The sequence below is a fragment of the Sciurus carolinensis genome, chromosome 8, assembly GCF_902686445.1.
Source record: "Sciurus carolinensis chromosome 8, mSciCar1.2, whole genome shotgun sequence".
Classification (NCBI taxonomy): domain Eukaryota; kingdom Metazoa; phylum Chordata; class Mammalia; order Rodentia; family Sciuridae; genus Sciurus; species Sciurus carolinensis.
This window is the reverse complement of record NC_062220.1, coordinates 126,570,447-126,594,595: the sequence shown is the minus strand read 5'-3', so window position 1 is coordinate 126,594,595 and position 24,149 is coordinate 126,570,447. Positions and strand designations below refer to the sequence as shown.

Genomic DNA, 24,149 nt, shown 5'->3' with positions numbered 1-24,149 from the left:
TGTCCCCGGCTGCGCTCTGTCACCCCCGTCTTGGGAGCTGGCCCTACATCCCCGTGGTACGGAGTTAGGATCGCGGCCCGGCACAGGCGGCTCCTTAGGCCGAGGTGGCTCAGCCAGTCCTCCTCGCCAGTCCCCCCAGGCCCGGCGGGCGCGGCGGGGAGGCAGACGCGGCGGGAACTCCTCCCCAGCCACTCGGGTCCTGCGACTCGGCCTCTCTTTTCTACTAACTCAGCCCGCTGCCGCAGGGACAGGCCCGCTCTAGCGTTCTAGAGCTGCCATGGAAACCAGAGCGACACTTCCGCTGTTTGGAAACGTCACTTCCGGCGCGCCGGCCCAGGTACATCCGGGTTCCGGCGGCCACAGAGGAAGGCTCTCAGCGCCGGTGGGGAACGTGGTTTGTGCGCTGGGCGGCTCGCAGAGGTAAGCAGGAGGGTAGCGGGGTCCTCTATGCTGCTGGGAGTGAGGTGACGCTGAGGGGAAGGCGGGCCGCGGCCCTGCCGCTGTGGGGTCCGTTTGGCAGACAGCTCTGCCCCGGCCCGAAGAGGGATAGCGCAGCTCCCGGTCACCAGGGAGTCCCGGCCTGGGCCGAGTTAGGGATCGACCCTGCTCCGGAGCCTAGACGGCAGGGTAGAGAGAAGTCGAGGCCTGGCTTGGGCCTTGCTTCCCTTCGCTTGGTCTCGTTCTTCTGACCGGAAGCATGGACGTGCTGATAGTATTCTTGCAGAAATGCCCTGATGTACTTGGCATCTACGTGGGCTCCATAGCTCGTGATTGCCCTGGGATTTCCACCGTGCCCTGTGTTCAAGGAGGCAGCAGCGTGACCCAATCCCCTGTGTCTGGGACTTAATACCTGCTTTGAGAACTTTTCCCACCATGCACTCCAGGATGAGTTTGGAACTGGCTGCGTTCAGCCAGTGTCCCAGCGAGAAGGAGGGAGAACTTTCTGACAGCTGACAGAGTTTACACTGCCTGAGGAAACAGTGATCTCCCAGGCCCTAAAGGCCACTTGCAGCAGCCAGTAGACAAGAACACAGTGGCTGTCACGTAATGAGTGTGTTACTACGTAGAGCATCGAGCTTGGCACGTTTCGTGCACTGATGTTCACACACTGTGTATCTGGTAGAATTGGGTTTGAATTCAGGCTGTGATTTTAATGTGCCTGATTGAAGTCACCTTGCTAAATTTGGTCCTTAGTTCAACAGTATTAAGGGTGATGAACCTAATCATGGAACTGCAATAGAAGCTATTGTTTCTTGGGCACTTGTTGTGAGCTCAGTGGTTTTTAATTTTAAAAAACTTATTTTTATTTTTATTTTTTAGTAGCAGGGGTTGAACCCAGGAGCACTTAACCACTGAGCCACATCCCAGCCCTTTTGAGATGGTGTCTTGCAAAGTTGTTTAGGGTCTCACTAAGTTGCTGAGTCTGACTTTGAACTCACAAACCTCCTGCCTCAGCCTCCCAAGTTGCTGGGATTATAGGTGTGTGCCACCAAGCCCAGTGCTCAGTGGTTTTTAAGTGCCTTGTTGAATCCTCTGTATAAGCTTTGTTTAATGTTGGTGCAGTTATTAATTTAAGAAAGGCAGATCTCATCATTTAGCCCCAGATCTCATTACTTAGTACTGATTGTTTTTCTGAAATAATAGGTGATTTGTTGAATAATAACAGTGATTTTGATGAACTTTGAATTTGGAGGAAGTGTTGACGGCAGCCAGGAGTAGAAACTCCCAGAAACCCTCGTGCTGCTGCCTCCAGGACTCAGCACACACTGTGTCCTTTTTGTCCCTTCCTTTAGTGACTGGCCATGTCGCTGTCCCACTTGTACCGGGACGGGGAAGGCCGCGTGGAGGATGATGACGACGAGCGGGAGAACTTTGAGATCACCGACTGGGATCTCCAGAATGAGTTCAACCCCAACCGGCAGCGCCACTGGCAGACCAAGGAAGAGGCCACCTACGGGGTGTGGGCCGAGCGCGACTCCGATGAGGAGAGGCCCAGTTTTGGAGGCAAACGGTACTGCCTTAGGGACGGGAGGGTGGAGTGGGAGGGATGCCGCCCTGTGATTACGTCTCCCCTGGCCTCCTGGAGGCCCTGGCTACACCACGGGGAGGCGCACTTGCCTCTCGGGCTAGCTGCTGCTCCTTTACTGATTCACCATCAGCACGTGTTCGCTGAACGGTTACTGTGTACTTGGCCTTCTGCTCTACCCATCTTCCTGGAGCCCAGACTCTGGTGGATGAAGACAGATAGTGATCTACAATTCAGTGATGAGATTTTGTAACTATGATTTAGGACAGGAGGGGAGCAAAAATGCCCCAAAGGGTATTCGTCATCTTCTGGGAGGTCAGGAAAGAGTTCCCTGGAGAAGTGACCTTAAGCTCATAGAGAAATAGAAGGCAGCTAGGGTGGTGGGACAGGGTGAGTGTACAGAGGCCCTTGGCTGGAGGCCCGAGGTGTCCACAAGGGTACTGAGGGTACAGGCTGGGCGGGAGGGGTGAGGGACTTGAGAAGGGGTTGTGGAGAGGGAGGGCCCTGTTGCGGGTTGCACAGTGGAAGGCAGAGAGCTCTGAGGAGGTCGAGGCAGTGGTCCCAGCAGAGGTGTGGCGGGGGGTGGGCTAGGATGGTGGCCAGGAGATGAGAATTTAGGCTCGAGGTCTTCTCCCTGGGGGTGGGAGTGTTGCTTGTGCTGGCCTCAACTCACTGACCCATGTGGACTGTGGACTGCAGGCTTCGCCCATTGAGATTGTGTCTTTTTCCCAAAGAGGCCAAGGGAGAAAGAGCCCAGGGATCAGTTCAGCCTCTTCTCACCCACAGGAAGTTTAAAGGCATACGATACATACATCAGGGGTCAAGGAGCGCATGGTCTCAAGCTGGTGGGAATAGCCCACAGACATTGGCTACTCGTTCTGAGGACTTCACGGCCTGGCTCATTTACCTTAGGAGAAAGGGATCATTATCCTCCTCATTGTTGGTGGTGGGACAGGGTGAGTGTACAGAGGCCCTTGGCTGGAGGCCCGAGGTGTCCACAAGGGTACTGACCCCAAATCACACAGTGAGGCAGGATCCAAGCTGGAAATGGAACCCAGAGCTCCATGCTGCTGGAGTTGGGACTCTAAACCCCCAAATTGTTGCATCTTTTAGGAAAAGGTTCCCTGGATTCTGTTGCTGCTGTGGGGTGTTTAGTGACTAGGTCAGTCATTTTATTAAGCATTACTCTTTTGTAGTATCCCAGGACACTTTTTCTGTGTTCCTCTGATCACACAGGTTTGTTTCTCACAAAGGAACTGGGTCAATGACTTACCATGTGTTCCTGAAGCAGTCACAGTTTAAATTAGTACATTTCACAAGGTTAATTTCCTGTTTTTTTTTTTTTTTTATAGTTTTCATATTTTAGTGGGTATGAACTTCTAAGTTAAATTAATATAATTATTAACATACTTTACATCCTTATAATCTTAATTTTTCTTGTGTATGATTTAAAAAAAATTTTTTTAGTTGCAGACACAATACCTTTGTTTATTTATTTTTAATGTGGTGCTGAGGATCAAACCCAGAACCTCACATGTGCGAGGCAAGTGCTCTACCACTGAGCCACAACCCCAGCCCTTGTGTATGATTTTTATCTGTTTGAATTTTCACTCCTGTTTTATCGTTGGCCTTGAAATAATGTCTACAACAAATACCTCTAAGGTAATTAGGTTTTAAAAATGTAAAATGAAAATTGGATTATTGAATTGTATTGTGAATTCATAATCAACTCTCTATTGATAGTGATGTATCTTCAGCCATGGATTTTAATTGAACATCCAAAGTATAAAATGTTAAATGTGATCACATGAAGCCTGGCCTGGTGTCTGTCTGATACACTGACATAGAAAGAAATGTGTTACTCATTTTTTTTTTTTTTCTTAAACAGTTTTTTAGTTGTCAATGGGCCTTGATTTTATTTATTTATACGTGGTATTGTGACGGGAACCCAGTGCCTTACACATGCTAGCCAAACACTGTACCACTGAGCTACAACCCCAGCTCAAATAAACATGTCACTCTTTTAAAATGGAGTCCGCTCTAAGGACCTCCTCGTGAGCCAAGTTCCAGGCAGGGCAACTTCACAGACCAGGGATCTGTGTCCGCCTGCAGGGCCCGAGACTACTCTGCGCCCGTCAACTTCATCAGTGCAGGGCTCAAGAAAGGGGCAGCTGAGGAGGCAGAGCTGGAAGATTCTGATGATGAAGAGAAACCCATGAAGCAGGAAGACTTCCCTAAGGATTTTGGACCAAAGAAGTTAAAAACGGTAGAGTCCTTATCGCAGGATTGTCACCTGAGTCCTGCCCTCCACTGTGGCTCAGGCACGTCCTCGCAGGGGCAGCTCAGCGGGGCCCCTGGCGCCTCGTGGTCACTGATGCGTTTTTGGCTCATGCTGCCTTTTCCCCTAATGCTGTGCAACTGCTGTGCATTTTCTCCTGGGCTGGGCTTTCTTAGATCTTTCTAACAACTAAACTTTGGTCATTCTTCTTTGCAGGGTGGCAATTTTAAGCCCAGCCAGAAAGGTTTTGCAGGAGGAACTAAATCTTTCATGGACTTTGGCAGCTGGGAAAGACACACGAAAGGAATTGGGCAGAAGCTCCTTCAGAAGATGGGCTACGTGCCCGGGCGGGGCCTCGGGAAGAACGCGCAGGGTAGGAGCAGCCCTGGCGTGCTGGGGGAGGCTGGCGTGGGGGCTCGGGAGGGCTGGCTCCCTCTGCCTTTTCCCTTTTGAGGGTACATCGACTCTGGCCTCGTTTGCGGGCGCAGGATGGTTGTGCTTCTCAGCTCCCTTGCTTTCTCAAAATTCAGGTTAAACAAAATTCTTAAATTTGAGTGAGAGAAAGGGGCTACGGTCTCAACCAGGCTGAAGTGACACTTCCTTTTGGCCCGACTCATGTTTCTAAAGAAAACTTAGTTGCCAATATTTAGACATCAGCCTGTTTCACTTAAAATTCTGTATTTTGCCTAAGAGTTTAGCTGAATCATAGCAGTCCCTGGGCCTGCATGTGGCCTTCATCTAGAACCAGTGTCCCCACCTCTACACACTGTGCTCATTTATGTGAGCTTTCTGGAGCCTTGAAGGCATTGGAGTTTTGTGAGCCTGCTCACAAGGGTTTCAGTAAACAAACAAACACAACAACAAAAAACTGAGTGTGGCGGCGCACACTTGAGAATTGGGAGGCTGAGGCAGGAGGTCTCAGTTTCGAGGCCAGCCTCAGTAATATAGTGAGGCCCTCAGCAACTCAGTCCCTGTCTCAAAATAAAAAATAAAAAGGACTGGGATGTGGCTCAGTAGCAGAGCACCCTGGGTTCAGTCCCAGTACCCCCCTCCCCACACAATTCATGCGTGTGAGTAAAACACTGAGTGGCCTGGTGGTAGCTGGAGATGTGCGGCTGTGACTGGGCAGGTCCTGCGGTGGCTCAGCTGCAGTCTCCTCTGGTCCTCTCGTACCAGCCCAGCGAGTCGCTGTCCCTCTCTGCAGCTCATCTTGAGTCACAGCCATGCACATCGATCATGGCTTCCCTTCCTGCAGGAACTGCCCCCTTCTGAGCTGCTTCCCATGAGTGAGTCCCAGCCGGATGGAGTCTGGCGTGTTCTGTTGGGCGACCTTGAGCTCCTAGCACACTGCCAGGGGTCCCCACTGAGCTCGCGTCCTGCTCGCTCGTGAACCCTTCTGCCAGAACAGCCTCGCGCTCATGGCCAGGGCTTGGGCACGGTGTGAAGTGCGGGCACGGGGCGAGCAGTCCCGTACGTAGACGCCCGCACCTCCGTACCTGAGCCTTCCGAGTGAGCCAAGCGTCAGGTTTCCCATCCTGAGTTCCCTCTTCCCGGCCACTAGAACAGAGCTGAGTAGAAATGGAATCTGTGTTCAGGACATCAGTGACCCAAGGCCAGCAGATGGTTGGCACAGACGCTCAGAACTTCCAGAGCCTGTGGAACGTGGACCTGTTCCAAGGCCAGGCCACACGCTCCCTCCTGGGCAGTGGCATTTGTTGAAGGAGCCAGGACCGTGTTCCTCACGCGGCTCATTCTCGCCCACGAGGATCTGGTCTGAGGCCGCTCTCCGCCCTGTGCTGAACCGGCAGGAATCATCAACCCGATCGAAGCCAAGCAGAGGAAGGGGAAAGGGGCCGTGGGAGCCTACGGCTCGGAGCGGACCACCCAGTCCCTGCACGACTTCCCCGCCGTGGACTCGGAAGAGGAAGCTGAGGAGGTGAGCGGACACTGGGAGACGTGGGGTGTCCTGTGCCGTGCAGGTGGCCGCCTGTCCGACCTTGCGTGCCTCCGTCAGTCATGGGGTGTTTGTGGCACCTGCTGAATGCTGGGTGCCCTGCTGTGGACCGGGTGTGCCTGAACGGACACAGAGCCTGTTGGGCAGGGACAGACGTACGAAGGCAGCTACGGTGGGGGGGACGGCCATGTGACCCCAGTGACTCAGGAGGCTGAGGTAGGAGGGTCGCATGTTCGAGGCCAGCCTCTGCAGTTTAGCACAACTCTCAACAACTGAACAAGACCCTGTCTCAAAAACCAAGAACTGGGGGTGCAGCTCTGGCCCCGGGCTCCATCCACAGCATGGGGAAGGGAGCGGGGAGGGGAGATGGCGTGTGCTGGGGGGCTGGCTGTCCATTGGAGGCCCGGTGGAAGAGAGGCCCTGCACCAGGGAGAGGGCAGCGGGCGGGGGAGGCCAGAGGAAGGGGGCGAGAAGCTCTGGGGTGGACGAGGGGGAGCCCGGGAAGCGGCAGGCCCCACGGAGAGGGAGGTGGCGGCCGCGCCAGCCTCCGTGGCTTGGGTGCTGGCGTGGTAAGGAGGCAGCTGCAGCGGCCGTGCAGCTTCCTCCAGCTGCAGAAGGCAGCACTGCTGTCCCCGGCACTCGAGAGCAAGGCAGAGTGCTGCCAGGAGCGTCTGCCACTGTCTGTCACCACCGTCCCCTGCTGGGGGGAGGAGGCGCTGATAGCGTGCACCTGACGACTCTGAGCCAGGGGCTGGTCACGAGCCCACAGGTGTTGGTCCCACGGCAGGTTATGGGGTGCGTGGGGTGGCCCAGCAGGGGTGGCCGAGGCGTCTGAAGGGCTGTCCCTGCTCGGCTCCCGGCAAGTGTTGCCGTAGGGACACCGAGGGACCTTCCCAGAGCAGCCTGAACTCAGACATTTCTGAGAAAAAGAAATCACAGGTTTAAGCCAGTGTGAGAAAAAGAGTGGCCGTCACAAAGCCAACTTCCGAGGGCCAGCCGCGTGTCCTCAGCCTCCGACTAACAGGCGTCTCCTTCAGAGAAGCGTTCTTGCAGTATTGGGAGCAGACTCAGGGCCTGGCCTGCGCTGGGTGCCACGCGGCCACATCCCAGCCCTTCCTGTTTGATTTTGAGGAAGGCTCTTGCTGAGGGGCCCCGACTGGCCTCGAACGTTGGCTCTTCCTCAGCCCCGAGTAGCTGGCCCCGCAGCGTGCACCGCCACCCCTGGTTTCCCGTCTCGTCCTATCTCTAAGTTACAGGACGGCGGTCCAGCACTGGTCTCGCCTGCTCGTCTCTGCCTTTTCTGGCCCCTGCGTGTGCACCTGCCTGTGAGAGGGTGGGTGTCCGTAGGTGGTCTTAGTGTCACACAGGCACGGCCCTTCATGCGGCCTGGGTACCGATCTGAGCAGGTGACGGTCCTGATGGCTTCAGACCACACCTGCTTGTAAGAAGTGGCACTTGCCGTGGAGGCTGACGCATCCCTCTGGTTCAGGAGTTTCAGAAGGAGCTGAGCCAGTGGAGGAAGGACCCCAGTGGAAGCAAGAAGAAGCCCAAGTACTCCTACAAGACGGTGGAAGAGCTGAAGGCCAAGGGCAGGGTCAGCAAGAAGCTGGCGGCTCCTCAGAAGGAGCTCTCCCAGGTCAAGGTACGGGGCCTTGCACGCCTGGTCTAGGGCGCTGGAAAGCATCGGCCGGGCCCGGGCGCTTCCTGGGCGCGCTCTGGGGCTCTCCTCTCAGGCCGCTGCTTTCTCCTAGCCTCCTCTTCTGCCCTGGTGTAACTGACGTTCCTGTCATTAAACCCCTGCAGGCATCTTGTTCCTAAGGAGGGCGGGACCTTCCTGGCCCTGCCTCTGTTCCCAGACTTCAGCTTTCTTTCAGGGGCAGATTAGTATGTGTGGCTTTATTTGAGGCTGAGGTGAGGTTCCTAGAAGTCACCAAGTTAAAGAACGCACAAGTCCCCAGCCTCCTGCGCTGGGAAGCTGGCACCAGCGCTGACAGGAGCGGAGGGTTGTCAGGCGCTCATGCTGATGAAACCCGAGTGGGAGGTGACACTGGACTTCCTGCTTCTGCTGGCGGACGGGGTCTGTGTAAGCCAGGGTCTCTGCCGCTGAGAAAGCCTGTTGTAGTGCCAGCAGCTGACACGTTAGGGGACACCTAATGCAGCTCTTAATGAGGCCTTTGTGCTCTAGTGTCACAGCAGACCCAGCAGCTCACCACCAATCTCCGGGTTCTTGTCTCAGAATTTTGAGGAAGGAAATTCAGGGAAGTAAGAGCAGCAGGGTGAGCGGAGTGGGCTTCACGGGGTGAGAAGGAAGGAGGCCTGACAGCAGTTGCTGCCTGCGTGTGCTCGGCTAGGGCTGATGCGGCTCTGGGGTCCCGATAAATGCTAACCAGGTTGTGGAGGGCGTCAGCACTGAGGGTCGGCCCTGGAGTCTGAACCTTCCAGCGGCTTCCATTCAGGTCTGCCCCATCTGTTTCCCCTGCTCACCGGGCCCCGGCTTCCTTGGCCCTGGCTCCTCCGCCTTGGGTTCTCTCCAGCACAGCAGGCTCCATGTGGCTGTGGCCCACGCCCACGGCTACTGCAGCCCAGGAGGCTGCCGGCCACTCCTTCAGCACCCCTGGGTGGGCAGCCAGGGAGCCATACTGACCAGGATGTGGGTTTGGACCCACCAGCTCTGTCGGGGTCCTCAGCCGCTCGTGTGCACTGGGAGCACCCGTTCCACTGCCTGCCGTGAGCCGGAGAGCAGCGGGGAGCCATGTGGTGGGTGGAGGACGCACATCACTGGCCCACAGAAGCTCGCGTGGGGGACATCGAGGAACAGGGTGTCCGGGCCCACCCAGCGAGCAGGAGTCGGTGGATCTAGGCTGAAGCCCTGGGTGCTGTGGGTTTTCCGAGGGACTCTTATGCAAGTGGCTCAGGGGTTGCTCTGGTTTAAAGTGACAAATGATCGTTCAGAGGCACAGGTCACGTTTCCTCAGTTTTCCTAGAATTTAGAATCAGTTCATTCCTGAGTTGCCTTTGTCCAATAACTACGTTTGTTGTTTTTATATTTTTAAAAAACTTATTCTGAGAGTAATGTGTAGGCATTTTAAGAAATTAGGAAATTCAGAGAATAAAAACATGGCTAGTTCCCATCCCCCCACAGATTACCAGTTAACCCTAGCCTGCGTCCTTGTAGGTCTCTCCCTGTGCGTCTTGCGTGGTTCTTACCAAGTGGCACTTTGATGACCGGGTCTCATTTCCTGCTTTCATCAGCATAGCTCTGTCCTTCTGTGAACCCATCTCCTTTGCTGCTGCCTGGTCCCTGTTCCTTGAAGTTCTCCGCTGGAGCCTTCAGAGGGACCCAGCCCCATGCCCTCCGCACCCTTTTGTCCCGAGCTCCTCTGACCTAGCCCCCACGGAGCCCCCATGGACACTGCCCCGCTGTGGCTCGGCGCTGCTGCCGGCGCTGTGTCTAACGGGCAGCCGCGTCCCCTGCACCCTGCCGCAGGTCATAGACATGACGGGCCGGGAGCAGAAGGTCTACTACAGCTACAGCCAGATCAGCCACAAGCACAATGTCCCCGACGACGGGCTCCCGCCGCAGTCCCAGCTGCCGCCACTGCCCGGCAAGGAGGCCAAGGCCCCCGGCTTCGCCCTGCCCGAGCTGGAGCACAACCTGCAGCTGCTCATCGAGCTCACGGAGCAGGAGATCATCCAGAACGACCGGCAGCTGCAGTACGAGCGGGACATGGTGGTGAACCTGTCGCACGAGCTGGAGAAGACGGCCGAGGCCCTGGCGCACGAGGAGCGCGTCATCTCCAACCTGGGCAGGGTGCTGGAGATGGTGGAGGAGTGCGAGCGGCGCATGCAGCCCGGCTGCACCAGCCCCCTCACCCTGGAAGAGTGCGCCCGCGTCTTCCAGACCCTGCAGGACAAGTACTACGAGGAGTACCGCATGTCGGACCGCGTGGACCTGGCCGTGGCCGTCGTCTACCCGCTCATGAAGGACTACTTCAAGGAGTGGGATCCCCTCAAAGTGAGCCGGGAGCCTCTCGCCCCGGGTGGGCCGCGCCCTGCTGCGGGGGGCCGGGCGGGAGGGCCGGCTGACGCCCGCTTCCCCTCAGGACTGCACCTACGGCACGGAGATCATCTCCAAGTGGAAGAGCCTCCTGGAGAACGACCAGCTGCTGTCCCACAGCGGTCAGGACCTCTCCTCAGACGCCTTCCACAGGTACCGCGGTGGGCGCCTTGGAGGTGCCGGCCCTTGCCAGCCCTGCTGCACGCTGGTTCTGCTCTGGGAACCACTTGGTCCCCTGCTCAGCCCACTTGTCCAGTGTCTGTTGAGTGCCACCCACGTGCTGGGCGCTGGGCCTCGCTCAGAAGACCACAGCCAGCTCTGGTCCAGGGTGCAGAGGATGGGGCAGGTGACAGGAAGTAGTGCAGGTGCTCGCTCGGTCGGGGTGGTGAGCAGTAAGGGCAGGTGCTCACTTGGCGTGGGAATCGGGACAGAGGACACTCAGAGGAGGGGACATCAAGCTGTGGCCCCGGGGTCAGAGGTGTCAGCTGTGGGTGGAGGGCTCTAGGGAGGACAGCAGCTGACACCTGGAAAGGAGCCTTCTCCTGGGGCCCGCGAGCCTGTCATCTGCAGCAGACCTGCCAGGCGAGTGGGCACCGCCAGGGAGGCCCAGGCTGCGAGGCCAGCAGGTAGGCCAGGCGGCCGTGCTCGCTTTGCTTTCCCTTCTTCCTCCGGGGGTGGTGAGGTGAGCTGGGCGCCAGCTGCTTGGTGAGCTCGGAACCCATCGGCCGGCTTATGAGGCTGCCCTCTGCCCGCCGCAGGCTCATCTGGGAAGTCTGGATGCCTTTTGTTCGGAACATCATCAACCAGTGGCAGCCGAGGAACTGCGAGCCCATGGTGGACTTCCTGGACAGCTGGGCGCACATCATCCCCGTGTGGATCCTGGACAACATCCTGGACCAGCTCGTCTTCCCCAAGCTGCAGAAGGAGGTGGGCGGCTGGGGCAGCTGGGGCAGGGGCCCTGGGGACCGGGGAGCACGCCTCCCGCCTCAGTGCTGTCAGAGCGCCTGCGGTGAAAAGGGCTGGTCCCCGCTCTGTCCTGTGGCGCTGACTCCAGCCCCTTCCCCAGACCCTCGAGAGGGACTCCCTTTTCTTGGGGTCTTCACTGACATTAGACCTGCGAGGTTCTGAGATGTAATAGTTGCGTGGCTCTGTTTGTTGGGGTGGTGTCTGTTCAGGGGAAATGGAGTGCAAACTGCCTGCACGGCACCCTGGTGGCCATGGAGGGGAGACTGTCATCTACACGAGTGGCAAGGACTGCCGGGCACAGCGGCACGGGCCAGTGAGCTCAGCGGGTTCACGGCCAGCAACTTAGTGTGGCCCTGTCTAAAACCAGCGTGGCTGAGTGGCAGCGTGCCCTGGGTTCCGTCCCCAGTACCAGGAAACAAAGTGGAAAGCGCCGTGGTCCTCAGCCAGGCGACGGGGCCTCCTGCCTGGAGGACAGCACTGCCCGCAGCTGCACAGGTGGGGTCGCGACGCCCCCAGGCTGCAGGAGCCGCTTCTCCCCTTTCCCTGCAGGTGGACAACTGGAACCCCCTGACGGACACCGTCCCCATCCACTCCTGGATCCACCCGTGGCTGCCGCTCATGCAGGCGCGCCTGGAGCCGCTGTACTCCCCCATCCGCAGCAAGCTGTCCAGCGCCCTGCAGAAGTGGCACCCCAGCGACTCCTCGGCCAAGCTCATCCTCCAGCCCTGGAAGGACGTCTTCACCCCCGGCTCCTGGGAGGCGTTCATGGTCAAGAACATCGTGCCCAAGCTGGGTGAGGGACGGGGAAGGCAGCGATTCTGTGGCTCCGCTTCCTTGGCCCCGCGCCCAGCGGTGGTAGGTGAAGCTCGGCCTCTCGTTGCACGGAGATGCCGACACACCGTCTCGCACTGTGGAACGGGTGGCACCGCAGGTGGAGGCTGAGTGTAAATGCCACGCGGGTCTTTTTGCCGTTTATCCGGCAGTGCCTGAAAGCCTGCCGCAGGGGTGTTTGGGTCCCTGTGCCGCGAGGCTTTCCTGGCTCTGGCAAAGCACAGCACTGGCTTTCTGAAATGGTTGTGGTGTCGTCTTCTGAATTTTTGGGTAAGAGAAACAAATGATTTTTAAGAATTGCTGTGTTGCCACGTTGGGAGCTTAGACTTGACCTTTGAAAGCAGGTCAGAGCGCGCTGTCGTCTGTGGCTTTGCTGCAGGAGAGCGAGCGCGGGGCGGCTTCTCTTGCAGGCATGTGTCTGGGCGAGCTGGTCATCAACCCCCACCAGCAGCACATGGACGCCTTCTACTGGGTCATCGACTGGGAGGGCATGATCTCCGTCTCCAGCCTGGTGGGGCTCCTCGAGAAGCACTTCTTCCCCAAGTGGCTCCAGGTACGCTCGGCTCGGCTTTGCTGTGGGAGGAGAGGTGGTAGCGTGGGGACAGTCACTTAATTGTCTGGTAGGGCCTGACTGCAGCTGTGACCACACTTGAACATACACCGCCAAGGGGGCGGCCTTGTCCACGTCCTGACAGTGGCCCCCAGCCCTCCAGCATGTCAGGTGCCAGCTGCTGGTCTTTATGGCCAGCTCAACTGCTCATGGCCCCGTGGAGGAGGGACTGCGAGGTCCCCACCGCAATACAGGCTGAGGCGCAGCAGGTTTCCCGCGAGGGCACTTAGCCACAGGCTGGCTCAGAATCTACGCTCGAGTACCACTTTTCAGCTCCTAGAAACCCGTCACGTGGTGTCACCAGCTGGCAGGCCCAGCATCCACACAGTGGCCCTGTGGAAAGCTGCTCCTGCCGTTGCCATGGTACAGGTCTCTGCTCTTTTGGCAGGTGCTGTGCTCCTGGCTCAGTAATGGTCCCAATTACGAGGAGATCACCAAGTGGTACCTGGGCTGGAAGTCCATGTTCTCAGACCAGGTGCTGGCCCACCCGTCCGTCAAGGACAAGTTTAATGAAGCACTGGACATCATGAACAGGGCGGTGTCCTCGAACGTCGGTGAGTGAGGATCCCCATATTCCCCGTGCACTGCTGCTCAGGTGCGCCGCAGCTGGCAGGGCACGTCCCTCAGTGAGGCTGACGAGCTGGATTCCGGTGCTGCTGTCTCAGTGCTGGTGCCGCCTGTTGCCGCTGTGGTGCGGGCCTGCGAGGCTCTCAGAGCCAGCCAGCTGGCCTTGGGCGCGCTGCTGACGCACTGTGGCTCGTGGCGAGGACAGGGGCCATTCCCACACCGAGTAGCTGCTTAACCTCCCTAGGTCCATGTCCCTCCCGTCACCAGGGGTTGGCACGAGTTGGGGCTTGGGCACGGCCCTCGGGAGCTGCTATCTGCTGTCAGAAGGACGGGTCACTGCTCAGTTCCGGGTCCATCGTGCTGCCTGGATCACGAGGCAATTGTATGCTCACGTTTTGACGCTTGGGCGCGTCACCAATCCTGAGCTGACGTGCCCGCGTCTGAGCCAAGGCCATGTTGCTGCTTGGCCGACTCAGCGCTGACGGGCACCCACCTCACCTCCTGTACTTCTGAGCCCCGCGGCCCAGCTTGCTCAGGACGCAGTGCTGCAGGCTGGCGCGGGCACTGTTTCAACTGTGTCCACCCCATTTCCTGAGCACAGCTGGACTCACAGCTGATGACGGAGGTCCCTCGGGCTGTCCCGGGTCCACCTTCTCTAGACGCCTCTGCCAGCACCCAGGTTTCACGCTCCCAGAGGTGTGTCCGGCCTGGGGCCTCAGCACTTGTGCTCCTCTGTCCTCTGTCCTCCTTCATTTCCGTTCTAGGGTCGGGACTAGGTGGGTAAGAAACCAGGCGGAGCAGAGCCGCGTGCCTGATGGCCATGCTGGGAATGAGCACGTTCCCAAGGTGCCCAGAGCCACCAGCGTGTAGGGAGGCTCCTGGGACAGAGCCGGGCCTGTCAAGGTTGCCAGCTGTCAGGATAAAACCTCGTAGACGCTTCGTCTTATATCGAGTATTTGCTTATCAGATATCGGTCTGAAATCTACAGACTGATTTTTGTGATACCCTCCGGCATCCAAACTCCCCTGAAGTTGCTCGAGCCTCAGGCAGAGCTGGCCTGGGGTGAGTCACAGTGCTGGGCACACCCAGCCTGGACCAAGCCACCGTCCCTTTGCGGGCCTGCTGCGTCTCCTCCTCACACCCTTCCTCCCTCCCCGCCAGGTGCCTACATGCAGCCGGGAGCGCGGGAGAACATCGCCTACCTCACCCACACGGAGCGGAGGAAGGACTTCCAGTACGAGGCCATGCAGGAGCGCCGGGAGGCCGAGAACATGGCCCAGAGGGGCATCGGCGTGGCCGCCAGCTCTGTGCCCATGAACTTCAAGGACCTCATCGAGACCAAGGCCGAGGAGCACAACATCGTGTTCATGCCGGTCATCGGCAAGCGGCACGAGGGGAAGCAGCTCTACACCTTCGGCCGCATCGTCATCTACATCGACCGAGGGGTGGTGTTCGTCCAGGGTGAGAAGACCTGGGTGCCCACCTCCCTGCAGAGCCTGATCGACATGGCCAAGTAGACGGACGCTGCCTCACACGAGGTTGTGAATAAACGGTATTTTAAATCACCTGAGATGCTCTGCGTCGGGCCACCAGGGAAGGAAGGAAGGTGCTGCTTTACCAGCGCATCAGACTTTTTCTTTTTTAATTGGTACCAGGGATTGAATTCAGGGGTGCTGAACCACTGAGCCAGGTCCCAGCCCCCCTTTTTAATGTTTTATTAGAGACAGGGTCTCTGAGTCGCTCAGGGCCTTGCTGAGTTGCCCAGGCTGGCCTCGAACGTGCGATCCTCCTGCCTCAGCCTCCCGAGCCCCTGGGATAACAGGTGTGCAGCACCGCACGGCTGTCACAGTGCTTCTGTCCCTCCACCGAGTTCTCAGGCTGCATGTCACCCTCCAAACAGGATGGCAGCCTGATGCGCTCTAGTGTGCTCAGGTCAGTGGCAGCTCTGCCGCCTTCCTCCTGATGATCTCGAGGTCCTCGCAGCCCTGATACTCTGGTTCTTCCCGAAATGTCCACACGTCCCTGGAGAGCCGTCCCAGCTTTTGGGTAGGGAACCAGTGAACAGACGTGTCGTTAAAGGTGTCCACGTACTGGGGAGTCTGAGGAAGCGGGCGCTCCTCCAGCCCTTCCAGAACCTGAGCAGAAGAGTCCAGACACGACAGCCGTGAAACTGCATCACACTCACGGCCCCAGGGCCCTTTGAAACCACACGGAACAGGAGGCTGCTGCCCGCTTCGGGGCAGTGCCCTGAGGCCCCGAGGGCAGAGGTGTGCTGGGCACAGCACTGAGTAGGGCAGTTAAGAAAACGCCAGGAGGGGCCAGCGCACAGCTCTGGGACAGCCCCGTGGAGAGGGCTCGCTGGGGGCACGGTGACGCCACGTCTCCACTGGCAACGCCTCCAACCAGGGTGAGGTGGCCTTCTCGGTGACAGGGAGCGATTCCACACCCTCTCCCACCCCAGCCCCTTCACGCAGATACCTTTGCAATGTAAGGGTAGTTTTTCTGCAGAATCCTCGTCAACAACCTAGAAATTAAAAAAATATGAGGTGTGAGAATGGTTTTATTTAAATTGAGACATGTAGAAAAGTGCGATGACCAAAATATAGTAAGAATTCAAAACAATTTAAGGATGTGCAGACCCCAGGGCTTTTGCCCGTGTCACCAGGAGACCTGAGCATCACATAGGGAACGAGGGCAGAGTAATGGGCAGAGAGATCGAATGGTGTTTCAAAAACACTTTGTCACCAGAAGGGAAGGATTATTTGCAGAGACTCTTTAAACTGCTGCACAGCTTGACCAAGGTCTAAAATCTGGCTTTGGGCTGGGACGAGGCTCAGTGGCCGAGCTTGCCTGGTACACGAGGCCCTGGTGTTCAGTGCCCAGGACTTCAAGGATAAAATCTGACTTTCCCCTTCATCTGTTTCCCTAAGAGGAGCACATCCTAGCGTAGGACCGGCCGGGAGAAGGCCAGTCTGCCGGCGTCACCTCTGGGCTGACAGATGGAAGTGTTCCCGGGCTTACCTTTCCTCCAGGCCTTTGAAACTGTTCCCGATGATGACCATCTTGGAAAGGGCATCTGCTGACCAGTTGCTCCATAAAAGGTTGTTGTACAAGGCCGTCCCACAGTGGAGCATGTAGAAGACCGTGGGCTGCCCGCGGACACTCCGCTTTCCTTCCTGGAACGCGAGGGGACAGGCGTGAACTCTCGCAGAGCACACTTGCAGCAAGGCGAGGGAGGGTTCCGGACATGTCAGTATGAGCTCAGAGACAGCTGAGCACGGGGGACCCGGATGAAACGGTTCCAGCTGGTTGTGCAGTCTACAGTCAGGGGGATCAGTGTCGGCAGCCGTCTCGCCTAGCAGGTGTGCCCCCTGAGCACAGAAAGCTCTGGACAGGGAAGGGGCTTCTGTGTCCCTGACAGACGGGACAGGAGGGACAACTGTGGCGCCTGTCTCCAGGTACTGCCGTCAGTAACCCATGCCTCCTGTCTTTCTGCAGATCCCCTTCCAATGTCCCTGGGGGGCACAGTCACCCTTTCCTGATGGCCACTGTTTTACAGCCACACAGCAAAGGAGTGGGGTGCTCTCCTCTGCCTGCCACTTCCTATGTTGAGAACGAACCGCAGGGGACTCCTGATCAGTTCGCTCTGCACAGGCTGCCTGCAGCCCTGGTTCTGTCCCTCAGCTCTTCAAATCCCAGGTCGGACCCAGAAAAGCTCCCCATCCTTCCAAACACCCCTGCTGCCTCTGCTCCTAGCACGGTCCCCGTCACTGCTGCATCCGTCACTAACGTTCACAGGCCACATGCCTGGTGTGACCACAGGCTCCCCAAAGATGGGCTGGTTCTCAATGATCCTGGTCACTGAAAGCTCCCCGCCCAGCACAGAGCAGCGCTCAGAAGGACATCTAGTACCTCGGGCCTCAGCACTGGGGACCACGCTCTCGGCAGGGCCGTGGAGGTTATATAATAAGCAATGAGGTGGCAGTTTCAGGACACAGGAATCAAACGATCCTCTAATCCCCAAGCTGATGCAAAACAATTCAGAGGTCTTAGCACACACTGGCTCCAGGTCTGCCCCGTGAAATGAGTTTCTTTTCAGAGGTCTCAGGAACGTCTGAGCTCTCGGAGGTGCCGGGGAGGAGAGGATTTGTTCACAGTGCACAGCCAGGTGCGCAGGGTGTGACCAGGCTCAGAGCTGACAAGTGGAGATAAGGGGCTCCATCCCCTTTCATTGCTATCCTGGGATAGGGTGCAGCCCGATCAGAAACCATCTGAAGAACCCAGCCTGTGCCTTCTTGATTTTTATATAGCACAGCAAATACTGGCTTAGCATAATTTTTGACAAAGAATCCTCGCAACAATTCTGCAAAGTTGACTTGATCTGGTTCATGCTATTTGTGTAATTTAAGGTTTTTTCTGACAGGGCGCAACATAAAGCAAAATGTGGGTAATTGATTGACTAGTCAACTTTACAGACACTTCGAAGGCAAGCAAGCAGTGGACAGGGACCGCCACGGCTACAGAGAAAACTGGCATCCCCGGTGGTCTGGTCAGGATCCGCACGCGGCCCCATCCCGCTTCCCCCATCACTCACCTCGTTCTCGCTGAGAACAGTCACGCCAAGGGAGTGAAGAACAGCAATTTCAAGCTGGCTGAACAGAGGGTCATAGACCCAGCAGTGACTTCTGGGGATCTGCAAGGGAAGAATGCGTTGCCTCGACCCAAACACCCACGAACAGAGTGTGGGCCAGGGAGGACATGCAGGTGAACCAGAAACTCACCTGGCACCTTTCCAGGAACAGAAGCAAAAACGCCAGCTGGGTTCTAGCTGTGGCGCAGCTGGCGAAGTTGCCAATGCCGTAACACACACACTTGACGTGGCAGGCTCCCCGGGCCAGGGCCTCTCCCGGGCTGGGGTCAGGGGCCGCGTCCAGCTCAGCTGGCGAGGTGAGATGCAGGTTTCCAAGGGCTTCTGAGAGGGTCCCCACAGAGGCCTTCAGTTGTCCCAGCTGTTCTATAAGACACTGGTTGATGGTTTCTGAAAGAGTCAGCCCCCAAATGCAGTCAGAGGCCATGTTCTGACCCTGTGAGCCAAATCACCCACGAGGGGCCACAGACCAGGGCAAGAAGGGCTGCGACTCAAAACAGCCGCCAGGCACACACAGTCACATTCAGCGAAGACAGGCGCTCTCTGCCCCAGACTCCCACGGTCCCAAACCCGAGACTGTTCCAACAAACGTGGCCTTCACTCATGGACAGTTTCCACCTAAAACTCGAATGTGAACTCAACTACAATTTAATAGGCGGCTTCTAGTAATTGCAGACTATGCTCTGAGGAACGTTTTAGGTTAGAGGAGCACAGCTCTCAAAACCACACTATAAATGTCTAGGCGTAGAAATATGTGATATGTAAAAAGGTCAAAAAAAAAAAGCTGGAGGCTTCAAGAACCTCAACACTATTCTGCTGAAATCTCACAGAGACGCAGGTTCTCTTGTCCCTCTTGTTATCATACTAGTACTGAATTTTGTTGAACCAAGCTGTATCCAAAACAAAAGCCATACATTCCAATAATAAGACAACAACTTTCACTTATTAAATCAGCAAAGCTGTCTTTACAGAAGACCCCAGGCTAGGAGCAGCCCAGAAGAGGCGAGGAGAACATGGAAACTGGGTCTTCAGGTTTTTTGGAAACAGCTTGACACTGGACACTGAGTTGGTTACTGCCTTTCACTTATTTCCGTTTCTGGGAATATGTCCTAATTGATCACACTAAATTTGGCAAAAGCTTTATGCATAAAATTGCTCCTTGCAAAGTTATGTAAAATAAAATGTAAAGGAAAAAAATAAGCCCTCAATAAAAACGACGGCCAGGGTAAGTTGCTTGGGCACGGGGATCATGTCGCCGCGCTACAGGGAGGAAGGGGCTGCGACTGCTTGGGAAGCAGTCCACTCCACACTGTCAAGGGCAAGAGCAGGAGGCGCACAAGCTCCAGTAATGATGAGGACGGTCAGCGTTTACTGCCTTCGGTGAGCAGGTGCGCACGGTTCCAAGCACGAGTGGGCTCATCTAATTCTCAGCCCACATTACAGGAATACGAACCTGCTCATCCCCATCTCACAGACAGAGAAACTAGGGTCAGATTTAGTTAAGTGCCAAAAGACACACAGCCCTAAGGGGGAAGTCAGAACTAGAACTCAGCATGAACCCAGCACGAGGCAAGATGTCCTCCAAGGAGGATGAGATTCCCTTTGCCCATATTCAGGTCCTCCTCTCCCTCCTTCCACCCCTCCCATGGCCAGGTGGTACTCACCAAAGGCCAAATTCCAGAAATCAGAGATCCGCAGCTCCTCTCTGTTGAGGAAAAAAAGGCTCGTTCACCTCCCATCCACATCAGGGACGCCCTAGCAATGGCTCTTCTCCTGGCCACGAGCTGGATGCATGGAAGATGAAGTGGTCTCCAACGCAGAGTCCTTACTGAGTGACAGGAAGGGAAACAAATACTGCCTTGCTCAAGGCCAGGGTATATCTGCTGGGATCATCCAGGGCTTCCTGGAGGAGGCCTCAGATGCCCAGGGGCAGATCTGGGTCTGTGTGGCATCCTTGGTCCACAACAAAGCCTGGTCGTGTTGCAGCCTTTCTGAGTTTTTGTTTCCTCATGTCTAGAATGGTGACAAAAACAGTGCCCACGAGGAGGGCGACAGGAGGAAGTCAGAGGCTTAACATTCTCTGCACAGTGCCACCTGGCAGGCACTTGATAAGTGCCCTTTGCTGATTCTACAGGGCTACGTATGGCATTCAAAATCATAGAGACAAACAGTGAACGGGTGTTCGCCAGGGTTCGGAGAGGAGGGTTTGGAAGTCGCTGTGTAAGGAGTTTCAGTTTTATAAGATCAAAAACCTATGCAGGCGAGTGTGGGTGACGGTGCGTGACATGGATATATTTAACACCACGGAACCACCGAAGCGTATACTTAAAAATGGTAAAGATAAGCTTTATGTTACAGGCATTTTGCCACAATATAAAAGATTTTTTTAAAAAAGATTCTAAGAGGAAAGTAAAAGAAGTGACAAAACCAAGTGTCTGGTCTCTCATCTGGCTTCCACAAGCCCAGAGCAAAACAAAGTCAACAATGAATTCAAATGAACTGGATTGGAACCAACAAGTCCATAGGCCAGAGACTATTTAGGGGCCTCAGAAAGGAGTGGACAGAATTGAAAAAACTCTGCCCAGAGGCTGCCCAGGTTCCTCACCACAGGGAAAGCAGAGCCCTACTACACACGGCAATGCTGTGTCAACTGGCAAATGCGTACACACTCAGCATGTAAAGCTCTGGGCCCTTGCCTTTCAAGGCAAGGGTGACCGTGCCCCAGTCATGGGTTCTGGGAGAGCTCCTGGGGGATTCTGAAGAAACTGAGGAAATAACAGTGCACAGAGATATTGTTGTGGTTTGGATATGAGATGTCCCCCAAAAGCTCACCTATGAGACAATACAAGGTTCAGAGGAGAATGATTGGGTTGTAAGAGCATTAACCCTATCAGTGATAGGGATTAACTAATAATTAATGTGGTAGGGTGTGGCTGGAGGAGGTGGGAATTGGGGCGTGGCTTTAGAATATATATTTGTATCTGGTCAGTGGAGTTTCTCTCTCTGCCTCCTGATCATCATGTGAGCTGCTTCCCTCTGCCACACTCTTCCGCCATGATGTTCAGACTCACCTCCAGCCTAGAGGAATGGAGCCGGCCTTCTATGCAGTAAGATCTCAGAAACTGTGAGCCCTCAATCTTTTCCTTTTCTACAGTTGGTTCTGGTCGGGTCTTTTAGTTGTAGCATTGAAAAAGCTGACTAAAACAGATATGGAAAAGCCCAGCTACTTGGGAGGCTGAGACAGGGCAACCTGGTGAGACCACTGTGTCTCACACACAAAGTTACCGCGGGACCCCAGGTACATCAATTCTCATTTGCACCTTCAGAGATCTCAGAAAGAGTTGCTGCTTTTTTTCAGGCTCGACCATCTGGTCAACAGTTTCTATTCACAGGTAATCTCTGGTAGAAATTAACCTAACTTCTACCCCTTATGATATCCCTTTAGGTGCTGATCTGAATTACTGTTAAAAATGTTATTTATTGAGCCCTAATGGGACTACAAGTAAATAAAAATAAAAACACTAAACAGTGGGAGGTGGCATTTACTGAATACCTGCTGTGTTGGGCACTACCTTAAGTAGTGCTTTCTTAAGTACGGGGCAGGGTATTGGGGGGATCTGGGGTAGACTAAAAGTTCAGACTAATGGAGAGGGTGGAAGCACAGGTTTCCGAGTCACAACGACCTGAGTTTGAAAACCGGTTCCATATCTCACCCCTGTCTCTTGCAGCTGCCAGCATCTAGCACGCCTGTGACGTTCAACACTAACAACGTGCGTAGATTGCTGGGCCAGTTCTAGGCACACAGCAGCGGTTCCATGAACTAATGGTGGTAATGCTGGCAATCACGTATTCGTACCAACCAAGCACTGGCCTGGAGCTTGCCACGTGCCAGGAAATGGTTTACCTCCACTAAATCACTGAATCCTCAGAGCAAACCCACGCAGGTCCTGTTTCCATCCCCATCTCACAAAGGAGAAAGCCAAGGCCCGCGGCTGACACCGCAGTAAGAGGAGCGCGAGGCTCTTGCGCGCGCGTACGATGACCCAGGCCCGCAGCGGGCGCGTCGCCTGCGCTAAATCCTCACGAATAACCCTGGACAGGCGCGCGGAACGTTCCCACCGTACAGATGGGGAGACCGAGGCTCGGGGTGGCGCCTCTGCGCGGGGATTCGGCTCGCACTCACTCGGCCGCCCGGAGCCGACGCAGCACAGCTCCGCTGTCCGCCTCGGGCTCTGCCTCCCGGCCGCCGGCCTCCGCCTCCCTCCGCCGCGGCCGCCTTGCCGCCGCCGAGCGCCTCTTCCGCGGGGTCGCCACCCGCCAGGGTTCCAGCGCCGCGCCCGCCGCCATTGGCTCTGACGTCACGGCCGCGCGGCGCGCCGCACCGACGTCATCAGCGCGCCGGCTCTTGGCCGGCGTTGGGGGGCGGCCGGCGGGAGGCGGGGCGGCGCGTGATCTGGGCCTCTCCGCGGCGCGCGTAGGTACCGGGCAGGACTCACGGGTGCCCGGCCGCCGCCACGTTCCGGTTCCGAGTCCCGCACCTGGAGCCCCTGGCAGGCTGGCTATCCTGGTGGGTGGACGGGGCGTGGGGACTCCGCGGGGCGGGAGCCGCTCGACCCCCGCGCCTTTCTCCGCCGTTTTCCAGACCCCAGCTCGGGGCCGGGCACTTCGCAGAGCCTCGTGCGGTTCCGGATCGCCTCCTGAGCCCCGGGGCGCTGTGCCCTCCGGCTTCCAGGCCCTTCGCAGCCATTAGCGCCCCCTTCCCAGTTCCCCCGGCCCGCCGGGGCCACTTCCTACAGTACCACCATCCCCCGGCCGTTCTGTCCACTTCTTGCAGCGTGAGGAGGGTCGTTACCGCCACTTCCTAAGCTGCTCGTCTTTTCTGATCACGCCCTGACGGACACCTTTCCCTGCCCCAGAACCATCACAGGGCTCTTTGGGACCTTTGACAGATAAGACCATGGTCCTCAGGAGTGTACGGCCCAGTCCTCTGGGAACAAGGGTATGGAGTTTGAGGCTGCTGTTCTTGGTTCCAGAAAATGAGATGCCTCCCCAACAGGTGCCTAAATAGGCTCTGTAGTATGGAGTGAGTATGGCCCAATAGGGACCCACTCCAAGAAGTCCAGCTAAATAAAGACGAGGTTTTACAGACCATCAGAGATGCCCTGGAGTCCTCCCTAGAGACTGCTTTCTACCAGAGAGACTTTAGCAAACCTGTATTGGGTTCTTGCAGATGGTGGAATGGTGGCAAGTATTCGAGACCATGTCACTGAGGACGTTAAGCTTAGAGAAAGTAGTAAGAATACAGTTACAGTTCTGAAGTGACCCAGGGGTTGTCACATGGCAGGATTAAACCATGTTTGGGGTTTTCTTGGAGAGAGTTGTCCAAACCAGCGAGTGGAATTTACCGGGAGGCAGATTTTTGGTTTGGTGAAAGGATACTTTTAATATTATGAACCCTCTGGCTCTGGAGGGGCTAAGTCAGAGGCTGTGGAGGGAGTTTTGGGTGGAGAGTAAGGGACACAGATTATCATAAGTGAAGCCAGGATCCCTGTTGACTCTGAAATCCCACTGAGCTGTCTTTCTTTTGTGGGCGTTTGAAAGCTACTGAAGGGAAAGTTCTCTTTTTTGCATGTTGAAAAATTGCTCACCTCTGAGAGTCTTCATGTTCAAATTGCTTTGGGCCGTCACAGTGACAGTTCCTTAATTTGGTTTCCATTGTTACTACAGCAGAAACATTATTGGGACAACTGTTCTCAACACCAAGTGCTTTTTCATACTAAAAAGCCTCTTTTGTGAAGCTTGTAGTGTGTTGACCATAACTTTTGGAGAAATTAAGGCACTTATTTTGAAGTCTCTGCTAATGCCCTCCCTTTTAATTTTAAAGTATAATTTCCACCATTGTAGAAAGCTCTTTCGAAACATACCGTTTATTTAACCCTGCCTGGGTCACATGCTCACTCATGGGTTTCTGAAATAATCTGTTCCTTGTGTTTATTTCAGAGCCAAGGCACTGATGTATGGACTGGAAATTTCAGAGCATTTGAAAGAACTATCAGGATGACTTTGAACTAGAAATCCATCAGAACGCTGCCTCCGTCCAGCACGTGTGCTTCCTGGATTGGGGCTTGAAGGCACTGTTACTGGGCAGCCATGCTGATGTTCATGGAACCGGACTGGTGGATTTGACTTCTCTTACTTTATTTTATCCTCCA

General features: G+C 55.9%; 2 protein-coding genes across 2 annotated transcripts; one reads left to right on the top strand and one right to left on the bottom strand.

Moving 5' to 3' along the window:
• Positions 1-270: 270 nt before the first annotated feature.
• Tfip11 (tuftelin interacting protein 11) lies at positions 271-19,164 on the top strand. The gene is made up of 13 exons (XM_047561937.1): positions 271-420; positions 1,794-2,011; positions 4,139-4,292; positions 4,521-4,677; positions 6,113-6,240; positions 7,748-7,900; positions 9,746-10,273; positions 10,362-10,468; positions 11,074-11,242; positions 11,831-12,074; positions 12,523-12,665; positions 13,111-13,276; positions 14,451-19,164. Exons 2-13 carry the CDS (start codon positions 1,803-1,805, stop codon positions 14,804-14,806), a joined length of 2,514 nt encoding a protein of 837 aa, XP_047417893.1. The 5' UTR covers positions 271-420; positions 1,794-1,802; the 3' UTR covers positions 14,807-19,164.
• On the bottom strand, positions 14,992-22,302 carry Srrd (SRR1 domain containing). Its single transcript, XM_047561940.1, has 7 exons — positions 22,121-22,302; positions 19,602-19,642; positions 18,071-18,327; positions 17,884-17,982; positions 16,311-16,465; positions 15,768-15,813; positions 14,992-15,424 (listed from the first exon to the last, which is right to left on the bottom strand). The coding sequence occupies exons 1-7, from the start codon at positions 22,282-22,284 to the stop codon at positions 15,218-15,220; spliced, it is 969 nt and encodes a 322-aa protein (XP_047417896.1). The 5' UTR covers positions 22,285-22,302; the 3' UTR covers positions 14,992-15,217.
• Positions 22,303-24,149: the final 1,847 nt, after the last annotated feature.

What these genes read in the sequence shown, in the direction of transcription:
- Tfip11 (XM_047561937.1), top strand. Translation starts at nt 1,803, where the DNA reads ATGTCGCTGTCCCACTTGTACCGGGACGGGGAAGGCCGCGTGGAGGAT. An exon ending in CGGAAGAGGAAGCTGAGGAG is followed by an intron (nt 6,241 to 7,747) that starts GTGAGCGGACAC and finishes CCTCTGGTTCAG; the next exon opens with GAGTTTCAGAAGGAGCTGAG. An exon ending in AGGAGCTCTCCCAGGTCAAG is followed by an intron (nt 7,901 to 9,745) that starts GTACGGGGCCTT and finishes ACCCTGCCGCAG; the next exon opens with GTCATAGACATGACGGGCCG.
- Srrd (XM_047561940.1), bottom strand. Translation starts at nt 22,284, where the DNA reads ATGGCGGCGGGCGCGGCGCTGGAACCCTGGCGGGTGGCGACCCCGCGG. An exon ending in CGTCGGCTCCGGGCGGCCGA is followed by an intron (nt 19,643 to 22,120) that starts GTGAGTGCGAGC and finishes TTTCCTCAACAG; the next exon opens with AGAGGAGCTGCGGATCTCTG. An exon ending in ACTACCCTTACATTGCAAAG is followed by an intron (nt 15,425 to 15,767) that starts GTATCTGCGTGA and finishes TCTTCTGCTCAG; the next exon opens with GTTCTGGAAGGGCTGGAGGA.